This window comes from Myzus persicae, unplaced genomic scaffold (genome assembly GCF_001856785.1).
Source record: "Myzus persicae strain clone G006 unplaced genomic scaffold, MPER_G0061.0, whole genome shotgun sequence".
NCBI lineage: Eukaryota > Metazoa > Arthropoda > Insecta > Hemiptera > Aphididae > Myzus > Myzus persicae.
The window spans coordinates 440,715-461,946 of record NW_019101058.1 but is presented as its reverse complement, the minus strand read 5'-3'; the positions used below and the strand labels follow the sequence as shown (position 1 = coordinate 461,946).

The following is a 21,232-nucleotide window of genomic DNA, read 5'->3' as shown; positions in this document are numbered from 1 at the left end:
TACTTGAGCAGCATAGATTTCAATTGAGTATTATTGCTACTATTATTATTACCATTTTTCATTATTATTGTTTATAATTAATAACGTATCAATTATGTTTTTTTAAAATTCAGTTGACTGAAAAAATTAAGTTTATAACTTTATTTTCTTTGAATATTTTCACTTCTTCTCATTTGTTTTAATTCTTTTTACTATATAACTTTTATTGTGTTCATATGTTGCATAAATGTGTTTCTTCTGCTTATCTTCTGAGTTGCACGTCTATGTTTCTCTTCAGTTAAATAGATTTATTATATTTTATTTTGTACCCGTCGCTAGTGGTACAAAGTCTTCTTTACTGTCGTTAACTAATTTCTATTGTTTTTTTTATGTTTTATAGTTTTTTTATTAGCCTTTGCGAATCGAATAATTTTTTATACTTTTTTTAGTATTCTTCATCTCTTTCAATAATGACACATGTGTTAGTGTATTGTAAATATATTACTATACTTTGTATTAAAATATGAGTGCGACGCTCGTTCCGTCCACGATTATTCTTGCCAGCTGCCTAGTACACAAATCAATTTAAAATCAATTTTATTCTCTTTAGTTTTTGCACGCAATGAAAGAGTATTTAATTTAAAGTTTTCAAGAATGATGCTATAACACCGGCACTGATATATACATTTAAATTTGTAATTGAATAGCTAAATTATTTAATACCAATTATTTTTATCCTTTTTTTTTCTTTTTCTATATTGTACCTGATTGAGATCCTGAAATTAATTTATTTTTGTATATACACAGTTTCAAAGTAACATCCCAGAAAGTGGCGATAACATGATAGCATATATTATATAAGTACATCAGTTTTTAATCGATGTATTTTTTTTTGAAATTGTAAACAAGGTGGTAGTAATTTGGAAAATTATTCCTAAAATTAAAGTCACAACTGTGTGTAAAGGAATCCGAATTAAAAAAAAAAAAATGTCGATTAGAAACTGACCTTGTGTTTTGTGACCTGGGAGTTCATCTTATACAATAACTGTATATATATTATATAATATATTTCTTGTTAATTTCTTTGTCTACGGATAGTAATTTTACTAATCAAGGGTTCACCCTTACTACTTCTTTGTTCAAAAAATAATAATACATAAAAATGTGAACCCATTTCATATTTCTTCAATTGTCATAGAAAATATTTAACAAATGTAATACACTAAACTTGCGCTCAAAACAAATTGACCGTTACATGTAAAGATAACATATAAACAAAAAAAAAATTGATTTTATCTATGTTTTAATGCTTAGGGACCAAACAACCCGTCTTTTCATTAAAAATCGAAAAAAAAAAGTACATTACAATAAAACAAAATTAAGTTAAGGATATTAAATTAGCTATTTAATATTATTATATACCTATACATTTCTGTGTATACCTTAGATATTATTTTATTTTCCTTGCCCGTCTGTGATTCTAGTCTTGTCGTTTTCTATGAAAACCGGCCTCACAATATATTATTATTATTAGCTTACGATATCTATTGTTAATTTATTCCTTAACACGGGTGTTACCATAGTTGTTCAACTATGGTCTGTTATATTATATAAAAATGTATGTATTTCAAATTACGGTAGAATTTAATTTTTATCATTAATTGTATGGTGTTTAATGGAAGAAAACTTTATATTGTTAATAGAACCATCTTGTTTTTTTTTATCATTGTACTTAATTTAAACTTATTTTAATATGGTATACATTTTCATTTAATAATAGTTCTAAAATATACGGATGACGATAAACAAATCTTTAGGACTAGGTTAAGTTAAAATTGTATATTATATACTATTTGAAACAATATCATTATCGTGTACTGTACAAACCTGTTCTGTCGATATTTGATGTTAGTTACAATAAATTTGTTTTTGTGATTAAAATACATATACAGAAAATAGTGTTTAAAATGTTCCTTTTTCACATTTTGACATTCAGCACTCAACATCGGTACATCGGCCTCAATTGTAAGTTGTAACACAAGAAATAAGATAAAATACATCTAAGTATTGCTTCCCATACTTTACCTTTCCCTAGATGTGAAGTAAAGTTAAAAAATATAATATCTATAATATTACATAAAATTGTAAGGGGTTTTCTATGACCGCTCTTACCGAGAAAACTACTGAACCAATTTGGCTGAAATTTTTTAGTTATACCCGACACTGCTGAAGGTTATAACATCACTTTTCTCAACAAAAAATAAGTATAGTTATTGTTAATTAAAATTTACGTGTAAATTGTATACCTATACTTTTTTAGTAAGAAATAGTCGCTGGCTGAAAATAAATAACAGCCAAAATCTCTCGCTTTATCCGGCAACAATTTTTATTGTTAGTGCATAGTTTGCATAGGTAATATTATCTATGATAGTTTGTGCTTAGTTTGATAAAATTTTGTTGATTATATTTATGAAGGTTTATTGGGATTGCTAATAGAGTTAAATTTCAGGTAAGTGGCCAATTCATCATCATGCCGAGAGCACCAAGAGCACGGATTGAAAATAAAATAAAGTCGCTTTCTTTTGTTCGGGATAAACTCCCAAATGACTTATTCAATAGTCGTGCAGTTTTTTTAAAATTAAAAAGGACATCACAGATAAGGTTTTTAGGCATACATTTAGTTCGATAAAGTTAATAAATAATTAAAATAATCGTGTAAATTGTACACCATTACCTTTTTTAGTAAGAAATATTTGCTGGCTGAAAATAAATAACAATGAAACTCGACAACCACAGATGCTTCTACGCAGGTCGGTATTGATGTGGAATAATAAACAATTATTATAATTATTAAGTTAAAAAAAAAAAAACAAATAATTTTATCTGAGTATCTATTATTAGTATTTATAATCAATCAATCGAGGTTTCTGGTAGAAAATTATATTTAGTTGGACTCTTGAAAGGTCAAAATTGAAAATTAAAAGTTCTATTTTGTATCTCTTAAAACAAGAGAGATAACTATGAACATTTTAAAATTATATTATTATTAATAACCTTGGTAACCAAAAAAAGACGATATAATTTTTTTTCAATATTTTGAAGAATCCGCGGTGGCGAAGCTAAATTTCTATGGATAAATTACCATGGAGATGTAACTAAAAATAATTATTTAACATCCAGAAAATAAATACTAATTTAATATCTGGGAAATCTTGCAATAGCGAAGCATTGCCGGGTCAGCTAGTATTAATATTTACTTGGAAAAAAATTCAAGAAAAAACAATACTTATTGAGTTGTGAAACACTAATTTAAAACACAAAATGTAGTATGATATATTATAAAAATTTTTTTATCTAGTCACTACATTTCTGCAGGCAAAACTTAGTTATTAATAATAGTTATACAATGCCAAAAAACTATAGTACAAAAATTTAAAAAAAAATAAACAAAAAACAATTTGAATAGTGAATAAAAAAGTTAACATTCAAATGTATAAATAGCAAATCATACTTGACATAGAAGTAGAACTGAAACTATTATTGAGATGGCATTTCGTATGGAATTGATTCCTTACAGTGTCAAATTAAGCTATATCAATTTCCTGTTCTGATCTGTTTACAAATAGTAAGTTACATAAAACTCTTAAAGTAATGTTATGTACAATCTACATTTAAATATATATAAAATAATAATAGAAAAAGTAATTTAAAATTGATATCACATACGTTAGCCAATTCTCTATACATTTAATATATTTTTCTTTGTAATGGGGATAATAATATTTTATTAAATTATTTTCTTGAAGGAGTATACCCTCCTTGTATTCCATAACATTTTGCTTGTATATCATCAGCTGGACCGCCTCTATGAGCCTTTAGTTCATTATTATATGCCTGGATACGATTTTTCACCGGGGATCCACCCAGAGGCGAATCCTGTTTCAGTGTTTCAACATCATTAAACACCACTTGAGCACCTCCACCCATGGTTTGTATAATATCAGCCTAACAAAATTATTTATATTAGTTTAATTGACAACTTTTATTATTAAAATTGGTATTAAGTACTTTATATAGTTTAGCTTCTGGAATGCCTTGTTCATCTGATCCCTGTGTCAATAAACAATATTTTGATGCACCATTGTTTGATACTGTTTTGGCATCTGTCAACTTGGTTACGGATTTGCGCTTCTTCAGCTTGGGTTGCATGATAGTTTGCAAAGCAGTAGGCACTGGAGGTTTGTGTTCGATCCAACGTTCATGTGGGTCACATGATTTAGATCGTCTTGAACGTAAGTATCTTAGTGTTGCTTGTGATGGCTAAATATTAAATAATTATAATGTTCTATGAGGACAACTGTGAACAATTATTTACAATAGTTTAGTTACCTCATTTTGTTTTGAATCGGAGGGTTTATCATTGTTTACAACTGGCTGTATTTTGTTTAAGCTTTCATCAGACAGGGTTCTTTTTACAATACGCCTGGAAAAATGGCCAGGAATATTTTCTGTGCTTTCCACTATATTTTTGATGTGTCTTAATTTGCGTTTCTTATCTTGTAACTTTGCCTAAAAATCAAATATATATAAATAAAAATAAATTTAGGAATGAAATTTTAATAAGTTAAGGGAATAGGAACCAAACCGTTTTTACTAGACAATATTGACTCACTGAAAAAGTGCACCTCTTGAAATATGTATGCACATTTTGGTTGAAAGATGAAAACTTTATACAGGTGTTGCATCAGTGAATCAAATTTTAAAACTATTTTCAGTTTGTAATAGATGTCAAAATAATCACAAATGTACAAAAATTTTTCTGGGGTTATTTAAAGCTACTTTCAAAATCAGAGTTCAATGCAACCTGAATAAATTTTTCGTTTTAAATAATTTTTTTTTATTATCAAAACATGCCAGGTAATGAGATGTATTTTTGATTGCCGAAATGGTATGATTTTACTTTCAGAAGTTCCTACAGTCTATTATATAGCCGCCACACAACAGAACTTGAAATAGCCTCAATTTTTACCACTTAATTAATTGGCTTTAACACCAATAATTATTAACCAGCGTTATTCAATTTCTGTATAAGGGTATTCATTTAAAATTGGGAGACAATTAGCGATTTGTATATTTAAAAACTAGACAAAAATCTTTGTATAAACTAATGAATTGAACTGTGGGTATTTAAGTTTAAAATGTTAATTAACAATAAAAAATACTATACAAACCTCAAACTCATTTTCTTGAACCTTCCATTTATCCTTGAACTCTCTGGATAACTGTTCTTGTTTTTTAACAATTTTTGTATTATACTTTTGTTTTAATAGATCTTTATCTACTGATACTTGATTCAGCATGTTATCTTTTGCATTTAACTAGATATTAAAAAAATTAACAGAAATAATTGATGAACTTTTTTGAGGCAAGAGGTATGATATGAGAATAAAACACAGCAAGACCGGATCTAATTTACGCCTCTACAGTTAATAGGTTAGGTCAATTTATAGTCTTAGTTAAGTATTTTTTTAGAACTTACATCTGATTTTAATCTTTTATTTTCATTATCCATAAATTCTAATTTTCTTTTTAACGATGCCATTTCATTTTCTAACAAAAATGATTTATTTTGATATTGCTTAACCTACATAAAAAAAACAAACATATTATTAGTAATAATCACCAGTGTTAAAAATAAGTTTGGTTATTAATACTTTGTTGGTATCTTGGTCTCTCAGAATTTGCAAAGAATTTATTTCTTGTTTGGCACCAGCATAATTGGTCTCTAGAAATATTATTTGTGATCGAATATCATTACCTGCAAAAAGAAAGAATCAATGCTATTTTTTTTATCATTTTAAATATTTATATATTTTTAAAATAAAAAACAAATTAATAAAAAGTAATAGGTAGATAAATATAAATTTGATCATACTTTGATTTATCAATATTTCACGAAGTTCATCCTTTTTTTTAATTCTCTGATCAAGAGCAGTACATAGTTGTTGTCTCTTCTCATCATCTAGTAAATCATCTACTTCTAAATCTGGCAACGGAGGTCCCAAATTAAAATAACTAAAAAATAAATACATAAGTCATTTTTTATAAACACACAATTAATTGAAATTACCTTCCAAAACAGTTTTCTTTTGATTCATAATTAATTTTATTGTCCTGTGGAAATCTAGTATCTTCTTCAATTACACACGGGATGCGGTTCACAGATTGAATCTAAAATTGTGCTTATATTAGGAACAGATATCTTAGAATTAACATTAAGCATTATCACATACATCAATAACTTTTCTTCTTCCTGGAGTCAAACCTATATCCATACGTAACGGGGTTGTTCGTTTGACTTGAACACTTCCAGACATTTCACCAAATTGTAATACAGGCTGCATGTTGATAATAAAATTATTTAAATATATATTTAAAAAAATTAATTTGCTTTTTATTTACCAAAAGCTCTGTGTATTCAGATGTAGGGTTAACACAAATCAACATTCTGATTGAACCAGAACCTTCAAAGAAACTTTTGAACAGATGTGTAAGACGAGATGTTCTGTATGGGATTTTCTCAGCAATATTCCTTAAATTGCTAGAAGACTGATTTTCATATAATATTTTAAGACATTGTTTTAAATTTGATAGTGACTTATTTATTTCTCCTATAAAAATGTAAAATCAAAATTATGTATAACATAAAATAATAAAAAATTCTTACCAGCTTCTTGAAGTCTTTGTCCAGTTGTCTTTGCTTTCCCAGCTCGTTCGCTTCCAGCTAAATCAACTAGAGACAGTTGACTTACAACTGTATACTTCTTATCTTGAATAATACTTACACCATCAGTATCTAAAGGTGCCTATTAAAATAAATTCATAGTTTAAATTATAAATGAATATTGATTTACACGTAAATATATCATACATAATATTTATAGAAACACAGTAATATTTTTTATACACTACAAAGGTGCAAACAATTAATATTCTGAATTTACATTTAACAAAATATTATTTTAATATATATATATTTTTTAAATAACTCACTTGTACAACTCTAATAGTAAAAACTGTATGACTGCGACTGGAGTCCATGTTCAAAAAGGTTGGCGCAGTACGCTTTCTTAATTGTCCTTTTCTTAACCATTCAAAAGCTTCAACTGCATTATTTACTTCTTGTTCATTTACTCCATGCACATACATATTTCCATTAGCATCTTCTCTTATTATTTTACTGTTTCTATTAAATAGCCAGATAAATTAAAATTAATTATAGATATAAAATTTATTATTACTTACCGTCTTATTTCTCCTTCAGATACATCTTCTAAAAGATCATAAACATAATTATGATATATTTCTACATAGCTTATAAACACTGAATATGCTACATCTTGTTCTATATCTGTAACTTTATAATTAAATGGTATACGATCTGCATCTCCATCTCTTCTAGAATTATTATTTAAATTGTTATATATATTAAATATTTTTCAAGATATGAAACTAATTTAATAAATCTTACTTTTTTGTTGTTTTTATAGGGTTTTTAACATTGTTTTTGAATTCCTCAGACGAATAAAACAAAACGTCTTCCATACTATGTACATCAAATCCATTAAGTTTATCGGGTTTAAAAGTAAATCTTCTAGCTTGGTAATTTTGAATAGAATTGAATATGACATCAAAGCATCTTCCAACAATACCACCATCTTCTTGGTTACCAGTCATTGTTTATGATTTGCCACTACCTGATATTCCATATGCAAATATTAAACTATTCTTTCCTGTCAAAAGTTGTTCAATGAGCGGCAATGCCATATCTTGAAAGACGACTTCTTGGGACTCATATTCAGTAAATATTTTCTTGTAACTGAATTGTCCTTCTCTAGAAATGCCTCTTTCATCTGGTGAGCAATATATTTGTATTTCAGTGTCAGATACAACTTTGATACATGACGATTCTAAATTGGATTGTACAGGGCGTATTCGACAATAAACTTGAATAGGATCTTTCGCATCATCTTCTACTCTATACTTCTTTTGAATTTTAGCTGGTTGATTCCCAACTCTCTTCATTCTATTTTAATACATAACATCAAATATAATTGGAATTGTTTATACATCATAAATACATTTTGTTATACATACATAGATGTATTTAATTCTACAAGTCAGGAGGGGTGGGAGCTGGGGTTCTAAAAATGTTTTACAGCAAAATAAAGTACCTGTGGGAACATAATTGCCCTCACAGAGTTAAGAAATTCTGCGGAGGGCTGAAGCCCACTCAAGCACCCCCTAGTTACAGATATGTATATAGGTTTATACTTTTATAATTATACTAAGTTACAATTGTATTGGTAGCTTACTAAGTAAATATCATAGAGAATGAAATCTACATTAAGGCATTCAGAAGCAGTAATAATAATCAATAGGTCCTGTATTATTATGCATACAAATATTGTAGAATATGTAAAGGTAACCAATTTTTGCATACATTTTAAAAATATGCATTCAAATGCTTGGAAAATTATGGTTGCCATTCCTATCTTGTCATACTTAAACAATACCAAACTTGTTTTTCCTTGTTGTCGAGATATAGCAGTATAGGATGACTACGTCATAACAATATTTAAATATATATGAATATATTGAATGTGAACACTAAGTATAAAATGGATATTTCAATATCATAATTTAACTTTATATGTTCCAAATGAATAATGTTATCGGTGTGTACTTACTTTGGTGTTGATCATAAACTAATTTAATAAGATACTTAATTTAAAATTTGTGAGATTTTGAAACACGACTAACGAGTAAACGACCGTTAAATTCATAATCATTATTTTGACGGGCTCGAGCAGTCGAGCGGTTCGGCCTTCAGTACCTAGGGGACAGCGGTTGGTATTGTTCACATTCCGCGCTGGTTCAGTGCCCAGTGGCGACAACAAGTCGAAAACGAAAAAACGGAAAGACCGAAATGTATTAAATACACCTCCAATGTGGTCAGCCCGGTAAGATGTTGATACACAATGCGGTAATCTGGTTGCTCTTTTGTATGATGATATTATGATAAGAACAATGTTTGTTGATTAAAATTAAATGCGATATTTTTTAGTACTTTTATTTATTTACAACTCAAAACCGAATCATTTTCAATATTTCTCGTCGTTTTCGCCAGTTTTTCGAATAGCGTAGCAGTCTACAGCACGGCTTTCCAGTGGATAATCAGTATCGTTCGACCGCAGCGGCCTCGTCGGTGACAATACTGATGTAAGTGTTTGTTGAATTTTTTCATTTGTTGTGTACTTGCGTGTTTCAATGCCAATGACAATTGGAAGACACATACATCATGGGCTTGATACGTTACCGTGCCACAGTATTGCTTAATCGTTTTTATTGTCGTAATCGTTTATCGCTGAGAGGAAATAAAACTTTGACCTATATATTGTGTTGTTGTCCAAAAACCTCTGTGCATCTTCACCATAGCTGATAGCAGGGTTATTATAATTTATAAAAGAAAAACGATTACTTACTTTTATCTTACGTGTTTATGTTTATGTATTATGAATGTATGTTTTGATTACGTGATTCATTTTCATACATACCTACAACTGCGTTTATTGATATTCGCATATTGTGTCCCGTCGCATTTTACGATTTATTCATTCGTGATTAGAAAGAAAAAATACAGAAATTAGTACAGGGTATAACCGAATCATACTAAATATATAATTAAACAATCCTAAATCTATTATATTATCATAATACTATGAAGATACATGCTAACTGATAAGTAATAATATGATATTATGATCACCAAATAAAGTTATTTTTAGTTCTTTACCATAACATTGTTAAATTATACAATATTATAGATATATTTTTGTTAAAACGTTTTCTAACATAATGAAATGGTTTCTGATTATTTGTATATTTATTATTTATACTTAGTTTTATATGGTGAAATATTTTACTTTCCCTCCATAAAATGATCATGTAGTATTGAGTATTAATACTTCACAAAACGCTATTCATTCAACAAATATATGCAAGGGCGAGACGGCCTGGCAATGTCAAAAATCTGATAATACAGCAGCATATATTATTATTTTATAATTCAAATGATAAAATAATTAATACCAACATTTTAGTGGGGGATGGGGCTATGGCACCCCCTTGTGGGGTTACCTTTATTCATTTATTTATTAGGTACATATTTTTATATTAATTAGGATTTGTTTTATTTAGATTTTGCTCCAAAAGAGTATATTGAATACATAAACTCAAGATGAGTGATGATGACCGTGATGTTGAGTTAGAGACAGCAGAAAAGCGTGCACACCATAATGCTTTGGAACGCAAAAGACGTGACCATATCAAAGACAGCTTTACAAGTCTCAGAGATTCAGTTCCATCACTACAAGGTGAAAAAGTTGCTAGCCGTGCACAGATATTAAAAAAAGCAGCTGATTACATACAATTTATGAGACGCAAAAATGTTTCCCACCAACAAGATATTGATGATCTCAAGCGGCAGAATAATATTTTGGAATCTCAGATTAGAACGTTAGAGAGAGCTAAGGCAACTGGCAATTATGCTATGGAATCTAGTGAATTAGCTTTAGATGTATCGGGGTCAGAAAATTCTGATGTATCAGATGGAGAACTCCAAAAATCTAAAAGAAGACTAAAAAAGCAAAAGTTTGGTTATTAGATTTAAATTTCTATTAATGTCTAATTTTGTACGTATTTATTATGTATGAGGTAGGTTAATATTTAAATAGTATCTTATTTGGTACAAATTTTAAAATTAACATTTTAAGGAAAATCATGATTTTGTTTGTTATATATTTTTTTTATATGAAACATCGTCTTGAAAATATTTACAGATTATTGTGAACAAAATAAAAAATAATTATTTATAAATTGATTTGATTGCCACAGTTGATATTGTGTGTTTTCTTTAATTAATTTAAAAAAAAATTGCTAAAAAAGGTGTATGTAACCCATTGACTACTGTAATTTATCAACATGCACTGTGTCTGATGTAATTTCTTAATTTAATAACTTAAAATAAATCTAAAAAATCATAAGTGTTGGACAAAATAAAATTTGAACTCTAAATTTGGATTTGCAATGAACATAAAATAAATGGTTTCAATTATAGGTATACATTTAATAATTCATTCATAGCTATTCATAGCTATTCATTACTGAAAATGTCATAGTTTTACATTAAATTCAATTTAGGTTTTTAGATTTAATATGAATTTACTTCATATAAAATTGTTATTATTTGTATTGCATGCTAGGTCAATCCAATATTTTAAATTTATTATTTACAATGCTTAATATTGGTATAATTTCTGTTTTTTGATAAAATGTCCTTATGTGTTGATAACTAGCTAGTTTCGTTATTTTTTTTTTATGTATTAAAAGTTGCTATTCAAAAATATTATTTTGCATACTTATAATTACAAAATACTTGAAGTGTAGACTAAACAATTTTTTGTCCATTGTTATTTTTAATTATATCTAAGCTTTTATATTATGTATTATTAATAATATAATATGTTAGGCTGTTAGTTATTATTTTTGTTCTAAATTTGTATCACATTTATGATTACATAGAAATATACTAACATTGTACAAACCGTAAATTTAAAAAAAATTAATTTTTAAGTAGCTGGTTCAAACTAATGTTTTAAAGCATATTATAATATTTGATAATTGTTATAAAATATAAAATAAACATTGCAATATATTTAAACTAGCCTAGTTTAGTTTCACCAAATCATATTATGTCATACATGTCGTATTCTCATATTATAGTATTTAAAACAATTGTAATCACATGCTAAAATCAGTAAAAAATGGATGGTTGATTTTATACATTTTTTGTTTCCTATTTTTGACTAAATTCTGATCATTCAATTGTTATAATATTGTTTGTATTCATTTTTGAGAATTATAGCAGTTACCACCGCCTCAGTAAATATATTGTTGTAATCATAGACCTATAAATTAAATTTATAGCGTATAAGTCTGTTGTACATTATTTAAGTAATAAAGTATTCAAATACATTTTATATTGAATACAGTTTAAAATATTTCAGAATCAAGTCTTTTTAATGATATTTTAATAAAAACTTGATTTTTGTACAGAAATTTATGTCTGTCTTGAATTTTGTTTTTAACAATTTTTTTAAATTTGAATAAGTATTTAATGTGTTTCAAAGGTTTCAATATTGCTTATTGTAATAATAAATTGTAAATTATAATGCATGGTTGCATGATAAATGTATTTATTTAATGGTTCAATAGAATTTAATAGACTAATCACTATGGGCTACTAAATCATGTTTAAGGGACCATTAGCCTACTAATGATTCTTTAAATGTTCAGTGATTGTTCATGCAACCAGGCCTAAGTACCTACTCAAATATTCAAAGAAGGATAGTGCAATGTGGTTTTACATAAACTTTTTCAAATTTTGGTTTCACGCACCAATGAGTAATGGTTTCAATAATTAGGAACAACTAGGACAAAGTGTTAAATGTTGAAATTTATCAATGTATTGATTATCAGTGGAGCTACTATAACAAAAAAGACAATCATATATATGTCCAATAATTACAATAAACCATACAATTTTTACTTATCCAACAATTCTAACACATTTACTTATCTATGTAATTACAGCGAGAGTTGTAAACACTTATTTTTTTATATTTGCACATTTCATTTTTTTTTAAAGTACGGAAATTATTTTTTTGAGTGGTATTTTTTACAATATTGCTGACTTTAATCTCCTGATCCTGAAACTTCCCATTTTCCATGTAAATGATGTTGAAAGCGGTCGTTATTTCGTCGTTTTTTCGTGCATTTAGATCAATAAGCGGAAGGAAATATATACCACCAGAAGTCCAATTATAGTTTTGGAAAAATATTTGAATTCCTTATTTAGGTTATGTAATAAATGGATTTTCGATTTTTTTTTGTTTCACTAAAGAAAAGGTGAATTTAAAAAAAAAGAAAATTCATTTGGTACTACACTAATTAAACAATACAAACAAATTGAAATTCCATTTATTATATAACCTAGAAAAGAAAATAAGGAATTCAAATATGTTTTCAAAATTAAAATCGGGCTTTTGGAACTGGATGAATTTTTCTTCCACTTTTCGGGACTTTCATGTTGAAACTTTTTTGATCGCGAAATATATTGGCGTGTGACTGCACGTAGGTACGGTACTGTTTTCTAAGAATCTTAGCCATAGTTAATCTTTAATTACATAAGGCGTCCGAGGAACTCACGCGCTATCTCCGCCAGCAAATCTCATCGAATCCAGTAATTTAATCGTAGACTTTAGGGATCGCGAATTTTTAAACTTGGTACTCGATCCGACTAACGAATTCGATACTATGATTCACATTATATTAACATCATCTTGTTTTTTGAATATTCCTGTCAATTTTCTCAAAATGCATGTTCAGACTTATCACTTATAAGGAAACATTCTATCATTCGTCCTATCGTCCTCGATCTACCGGAAAAGTATAAGCGACATTTATTTTTAGAAACCGAATCAATTTCAATGTCTAGTATCTAAATGGTGTATCAATCTGAAAATACATTACCTATATAGTTATAAAGTCGACCATTCAAGACGGACATCGTATGCTGTTAAATCGTATCGATCTATCGCAAGACTTCAAATGTACTAGTTTCGAGATCATCGAGAGAACATTTAATAGTCATTAAACCGCTTGTAATACGACAAATTGATCGAATTTCTTCGTACTCAAAATCAAACATCGTGTATAAGAGCGTACACTCAGAGTTATGAATAACCGTGTGAGACAAATTAACAATGATTTTCTATTATCTATTGGCAACTATAATAGCATGACTACCCAGACTACCGGCGTACAACTTATTAGGTAATAACTAAATATATATATATACATATACATACTTGTGTATGTAGGTATATTTATTTTACGTTCGGCGAGTGTTACATTATTATTGTGCACAATGCTTAAATTATTCTTAGGCTAGTACTTACAAGTTCAAATATTTTAAGACTAATTCACTAATCAGTTATTTATTTATTAACTTCACATTCTGTTTTTTTTTTTTTTAATACGTCTACGCATCACACGGAGTTAATGCGTACGTTCACTACTGCACTATCATATATAGTAATAAGAACGTTGACATTTTTTTACACTCTCTACTCGTATGCCATTTTATTTTCATAAAAAATATGCTGCTGTGTGAGGTAATTGTTAAAAAATGTAAGATTTAATTAGAAATCACATCATTTTTTATTTACTATTAATATTAAAAACGGATATATTTGATAAATAATTATTTCTGTCACATGTAATACAACATTAACAACCATTGACAACTGTGTATCAAGTTGTACGAAAATTAGGTATGAGAACAAAATCAGGAAATTGGCTAGACAAATCTATATTTTGATCGGCCTTATTAACCTAAATATCGTTACACCTATTATCAGGAGATCGGCAAGAAGCACCCCTTAGTTTATTCAAGTTTTGTTTAAATAATATACAATATTATGTGTACCCCTACCCCCTCCAAAATGTTTTAAATTTAATTTTCATAAAAAGAAAACAGTTTTTGAAAAAATCGGTTTTGGTTTTTAGCGTAACTCTAAAAAAAAGGACAAGCTGAAAAAAAAATTTGAAAATATAGTACGAGGTTCCTCATAAATGTTGTGATTAGTGGAAATCAAAAAAAAAAGTTGAGCGTTAGTCCACAATAATTTTATATGTGCGTCTGAATTTCAAATTTCGACAAAATACTTAAAAATCCCGAAAATTTGCAAATTATTTTAGGTTAGAAATTCACAAAGTCATTACACACACAGTCACACATGACTGACGAAGGATAGAGATTATTGCCTAAATTCTACCCTTTAAAAATGATTTGCTTTCAACAGCCTTAACACGCCCGTCGCCCACATGTTTCTTAGGGGCGTCATGTCAGTAGTTGAGACACAGTTATAACTTATAATATTATATACCCGCCCAGTAGTGGGCGTGGTGAACATTTTCTTACCTTTGAAGGCTTGAGGCGCTTGAGCCTTGAGTCCGACAAAATTCGAGACACCCACTTGCAGTCACCATAGTTTTATAATAAAATATAGACATTTATGACTAGACAATAATTTGTCAAATAAAGCGGAAATATTTTGTAAATTTTAACATGTCTGGAAAATGTTGATGTAGGTTCTTGGGAAAAATGTCAAGTCCCTATGGTTATTTCTTTCGTAATTACAAGAAGAAAACAAAATCAATTTTGTTAAAAAATGGTGTTGCACTGTTGCATAGATATTCTCTTTCTCCTGTAGTTTTTTGTTGGGTGCTCCCAATTATCAAGAAAAGTACTGATTGGAACTTCCTACTTGTAACGTTTAAATAAATTATTTGATTTGTGATGTTGAGTCATTAAAGACATACATGGTGTAATGATAAGACTAACATCTAAAATTAGATACCTATAGGCTACAATTGTTTTCCAATTGGTTGGATGTTGTTGTCATAGTGGTCACCCTTAGTAACTAGATGCGTAGAATTTCTATTCCACAATCAGGGGTTTTGCACCCGAATCATTTATTCGGGTTTCTGGTTCTATATTCGGGCAATCACCGGAATAAATAATTTAAACTAACATTAGACTCTCTATAACTGTTAATTTTTGGGTAAATAAACGGTTTTAGGTAGTTAAGGAAATACTAAAAAAATACTATTTTGAAAACTATAATTATGTATTCGTCTAATTGTTCAGGTTGGTTATAGTGGATATTCGATATTCCTTAGAGATTTTGGTAGATGATACCACTGAATGTCTGAATAAATTGACGGAACGAAGCAAAAATACCCAATGTGTAGGTGAATGTTAAAATATGTTGATAAGGACAAATGTTTTATAATCAATACAATAATATCTACGATTTATCTATTTACCTACATTGGCTATATTGGTTCTAAACTTCTAAAACTATTTGGTTTTTACTAATATTATTTATTAAACAAGTTTGTAGGTAATTACGTACAAAATTACAGAACACCAGTTCTCAAATTGGGAAAAATTAAGTAGCCAGTTATATGGATTTCGGGTACCGGGTTATTAAAGGTTTTTAGGGGTGTTACGGCCTTACGTGTTACAATTAATTCAAATGTTAAGCCCTGCCCACAAATCGATTATGAATTTTAATTTTACAAATGTTATAATATAATATAATAACATATTATAATGCATCTACCAAATAATTTAATTAGCATCTCCATCTACTCGTTCACCGCTCATCTGACACTATTCAAATTCAACCCTTATTTTCAAAGGTTTCATATTTTGTTTTAATTAAGAAAGAAAAATAGTTTATTTTAATGAATCATAAAATGGTCGGATCATTATATTTATAGTCCCCTCCACAGCAGCTCCACCCTGCTCTGAAACACACGTATGTACCTATGTAGGAGAGAATAAATTATAAATGACCTTAACGAATAATGATTTTTAGGCCTGTAGAATTCACTATTCACTATATTTTAGGATTTATATAATTGCCCATCTACTATACCTGCACTTCGCACTAGAAATTCAAAAACATACTTACCAATAAGCATTAAAAAAAAAATACACAGTTGTAATAGTTTGAATATTTATTATCATTTTTTGTTTTATTTAGTACATACAATAATACATAAATACCTAATAAATACTTTAAATATAATGATACGATTTATAATATTTATCAGTATTAATATTATAATTAAATTTTTTAAAGAACAAAAACAATTTAAATTCCATTATTGATATGTTTACGAGGGACTTGATATGTATTAAGTTGCACATGGTTATTGGCGAATTCACAGTAAACTTGTCTTGTACGTCACTATAATATTATGATAATATGCGTCTATCATTGTTTTACAAATTAAAATATTAAAATGTTATTAAAACTATGTTGAAATAATTACAAGTAAAAATATATAACACGCTGTATCATGAAAACTAATGCACATACATGATAATATACCTTGTACACTATAGGTATGTGTTTTTTACCTACCTAGGTACTTACGTAATAATATATAAATGATAATATGTTAAAGTAGTATTATTAATTAATAATTATTATACTTATACTAATGTCGGTGCACTTAGGTTAATTTTACACATCACAGCAGGGATCATAATCTTATTGCCTATAATATAATAAACCTATTACCTACCTAATTTACTATTATTTAATGTCGAAAGAATTTAATTTTAAAATAAAAATAAATATCTATAGCAATATAAATTCGCCTCTAACCATGGTAGAATATGTATAGGTTTAACAAACAATATTATATGCATATAATATATTGTATAGTAATAATGCTTTGGCGTATATATCACAATATTAAAAATAATTAAACAAAATAATAATATGACTTAAATGTTACCGTTAATAATAATTAATATAATGATAATTTTTATATTAAAAAACACATAAAACTTTTCAATTTGATAACAATAATAAGAATAATAAAATTAGTCAAAATACTATTTAGGACGTTTAAATCACATTTTGTAAATGGGTTAAGACCGTATATTTATACTTTATAACATTCAAAGTACTTAGTAATAATTGACGAACAGATGGGGGAAACGAACGTAAAAACCTTTAGTAGGTACCTATTCTAAATTTTGAAGGATATTGAACTTTATCCTAGACAATTTATTTGTCAAATTTGTCATTTTATTTAGCAAGGTACACATAATACGTAATGTTATGTTTTAGTTGAAATGTTACATTTTTATTTCGCATGTTATAATTATTTGGAATAATCGTGTAGAAAGAGAAAGAATATTTGTGAACCGTGAATTAGTGATTATTTTTGAAAATGTTAGGTTGGTACATTTGTTTTCGGTTTTTTTTCTTTCATTATAGAATCGCTTAAGCTTTTTATTTTAATCATTTTTAAAACAGTGTGTACAAATCGTAGCAATTTTTAGCAATGTTCAAATTTTTTTAAATGAAAACATATTTTTGATTTTGTATCTTTAAAGAAAATTATCAGAAAATGTTGTGCAAATAATGATTATTGCACCACAGTAATTAATTCTTTTTAAACATTTAATATTTTTCAATTGGAGTGGGATATAACGTGACAATGTCACTAAAGATGTTTGCAAGCCTGGGAAAGTTAATGATAATTTGTAACTGAGTTAAGTTAAGTTGATATAAAATATTAAAAAAAGTTTAAAGTTATCCACATTTTTCTTTAACTCGATTTAGTTAAATTTATATAGCAACTTAACGTATTAACGTATTAAGTTAAGTTTTCTTTTTTCTTTTAATACATAAATAGCCTGTGATATGGTTTAAAATAATAAAAAGTAAATGTTTATGTAATATGCATCATCAATAATAATTTTATTGTATTTATTATTTAATTATTTATAAGTTAATGTAAATTGAATTTGACTAAAAATAGCTCGTTATTTATCAAGCTTACATCTATAAACGTTAGTTAAGTTAATGAAAATTAAATTTAAGAAAGTTAAGCTAAAAAGTTAAAATTAACTTAACTTTAACTTTTTAACTCGTTTATACCCAGGCTTGGACGTTTGTGCACTTTTATCTAACAATAAATTTCAACTATAGTAAATAAAATACTAAGTTTATTGATTCACTAAACGATATTTTATACACAGACATTTTCAAAAAATAAATTCTGCTCGAAATCAATAAATCACTAATTCACAAATATAGGTCATTCAAAAAATGAAATAAAAAAATCTGTTTCGATAAAAAATAGTAAACCATTTGAAATTACCAAACTCAAATTTACTTAACTTTGTCCGTGGCAGAAAAGTCCTCCTGTACTTATATTTTATAATATTATTTTCTACACAGTAAATAAGCTATATAACTATTATACATTTATATATATTATACCTACTTGAAATCACTGCGACCCATTCCACGTGTCCTCGTATGGGTACTTAGTAGGTACTTACTACCTACCTTACCCATGCCATGACGGAATAAAGTTTATTTAGTCATGTCCTATACAATTTATATTATCTGTCACCTTTTATACGTACTTACAAGTAATCTTGTCACGGATGACGCTTATTGATTATTATCATGCAAGTCTAATGAAATGGTGTAGGGAAATAATTTTGACGGCTTGATAATAATATAATACTATTATACTTAGGCAACACGACGTTTTTGAATTTAAGATGACGCCACACCCGCTTTGTTGTACCCGTCTTACAAACGTACAACATGAGTATGGGTTGTAGGTGTTAAATTTGTCGATTTGTCGTTAGTTCCAATTGTGTGTAGTAAGTTTTAATATTAAAGTGAATTGACGTATTATCAAACCAAATATAAAATAACATTATTTGTGTTTTTCATGGGCTTTTACGGTATTTAAATTTTTTGTTGATATGTAGTAGGTATCTACGTTTGTAAGACAATTCGACACATGTGTGGGTGTGGCGCCCGCTTGAGTATACCTATGTCGGCGGTCGTCATAACCGCACACTGTTATGCATCAATTCCGCACAGTTTTCCCTAAATTATACAGTTCAATACCGCAAACACTGATAATTATTAATAATGCACACATTTGTCTAAAATCACATTACTGTTTTGAACCGCACACCAGTTAGTCATATTGAATCAAAATTACAAAATAATAAAATCAATGTAATAAATTAAACTTTCGGGATTATCCACAGTTCTATTCCATTCTAAATATTATTTTTTTTTTATTAAGAGGACGCATTTGCCGTCTCCGTCTTACAAACGTGCAACATGGAAAATTTTAAGTTCACATTTTACTCTGTAATTTTTAAAATTGGAGTGAATTTACCTATCATAAAATTTAAGAACAAGAATATAATCTAGGGCTTTTCGGAGGATTTTATTGATATTATTATTTTTAAGTAAGTTATGATTGTTTTAAAACTTGACCATAACTTACTCAAGAATAATAATAACAATAAAATCCTCCAATTTGCCCTGTATAATGTTTTTGTCTTTAAATTTTATAATAGGTAAGTTCACTCTTATTTTAGAATTTACAGAATAAAATGCATTATTGTGAACGTACAATTAACCATGTTGTACATTTTTAAGACGGAAATAAAACATGCATGTGTGGCATCCTCTTAAACAATGTACTTTTTCTTATTATATTTGGTTGAATTGACTATAAATAAAATAATTTTTAGTTAATATAAAAATTATAAGATCTTATATATTACATTATTTTAATGACGTATTATTTAATATCAATAAATGTTTGATTTTTAACTGTCAATCAAATATTCAAATGTGTACGATTTTGAATCACCAGCATTATAAATTTCCATTTTTAACAATAGACAAGATGTGTGTGGTATTGAACGGTGTAAAATGTACGGTTATGAATGGTAAGTGTGTGGTTTTGAACGACCCTCGGTACCTATAGTAGATGCCGTTTAAATTATTTCATGAAAAATAGTCGTAAGGATTCACTACATAGTTGTAGGCACATTAATAATTAATATATTACTATCCATTTTTGTTCTCACATACTACATACTCAGACGTAATTTGTTAATATAATAATAGTCATTCTCTTTAGTGAATAGACACGGAAATTTGAACTTTTTAGTTTAAATCAATTCTACCGCATGTAAATCTCAAATTCAGTCAGATTTTCAGTTCATAATTATAAGTAATTATTATACTTATAGTAGGTATATTATAATATTTCAATAAGATAATTCAAAAAATTGATCTATTTAATTTAAGCCATCGATATTAATAGTTAATAATTATATTATAAAAATAAAGTTGTACACATTAATATATTTTTTTTTTGCTTCCCCCATCTAGTTATCAATTGAATTACATAAAATATTGAAGTATAATTGTAGGATACAATTATAGCGTATTATTATTTTCCTTGAATTAGTGTTGTTGTAGGTGTACATAATAAACAGTATATTATGTGGAATATTAATAGTTTTCTGAGTAAGTTCCGTCGACCCTCTCCGAAATACATATTGAACGTATTTAAATAAATCAGATTTATGAAGAGAAATATCAACATATTGAATATTATTGAACTTTACCTATTCCGGAACCCATTTGATAAAAGTTCTTTGGATACGCAGGGACCTATAATAGCCGCATAATGACATACCTAC

General features: G+C 27.7%; 2 protein-coding genes across 2 annotated transcripts; one reads left to right on the top strand and one right to left on the bottom strand.

Moving 5' to 3' along the window:
* Positions 1 to 3,287: 3,287 nt before the first annotated feature.
* LOC111027542 (kinesin-like protein KIF23) lies at positions 3,288 to 8,964 on the bottom strand. Its single transcript, XM_022305939.1, is given in 15 exon segments — positions 3,288 to 3,984; positions 4,048 to 4,299; positions 4,369 to 4,548; positions 5,211 to 5,357; positions 5,519 to 5,623; positions 5,694 to 5,797; positions 5,915 to 6,054; positions 6,110 to 6,210; positions 6,273 to 6,377; positions 6,442 to 6,650; positions 6,707 to 6,845; positions 7,033 to 7,225; positions 7,285 to 7,437; positions 7,511 to 8,065; positions 8,730 to 8,964. Coding segments are annotated over 14 exon segments (2,595 nt in total). The 5' UTR covers position 8,065; positions 8,730 to 8,964; the 3' UTR covers positions 3,288 to 3,771.
* A 123-nt stretch (positions 8,965 to 9,087) lies between these two features.
* LOC111027543 (protein max) lies at positions 9,088 to 10,782 on the top strand. The gene is made up of 2 exons (XM_022305940.1): positions 9,088 to 9,261; positions 10,240 to 10,782. The coding sequence occupies exon 2, from the start codon at positions 10,280 to 10,282 to the stop codon at positions 10,703 to 10,705; it is 426 nt and encodes a 141-aa protein (XP_022161632.1). The 5' UTR covers positions 9,088 to 9,261; positions 10,240 to 10,279; the 3' UTR covers positions 10,706 to 10,782.
* Positions 10,783 to 21,232: the final 10,450 nt, after the last annotated feature.

Bases quoted from the DNA above. Each gene is read 5' to 3' on its own strand.
- LOC111027543 (XM_022305940.1), top strand. From the start codon at position 10,280: ATGAGTGATGATGACCGTGATGTTGAGTTAGAGACAGCAGAAAAGCGT.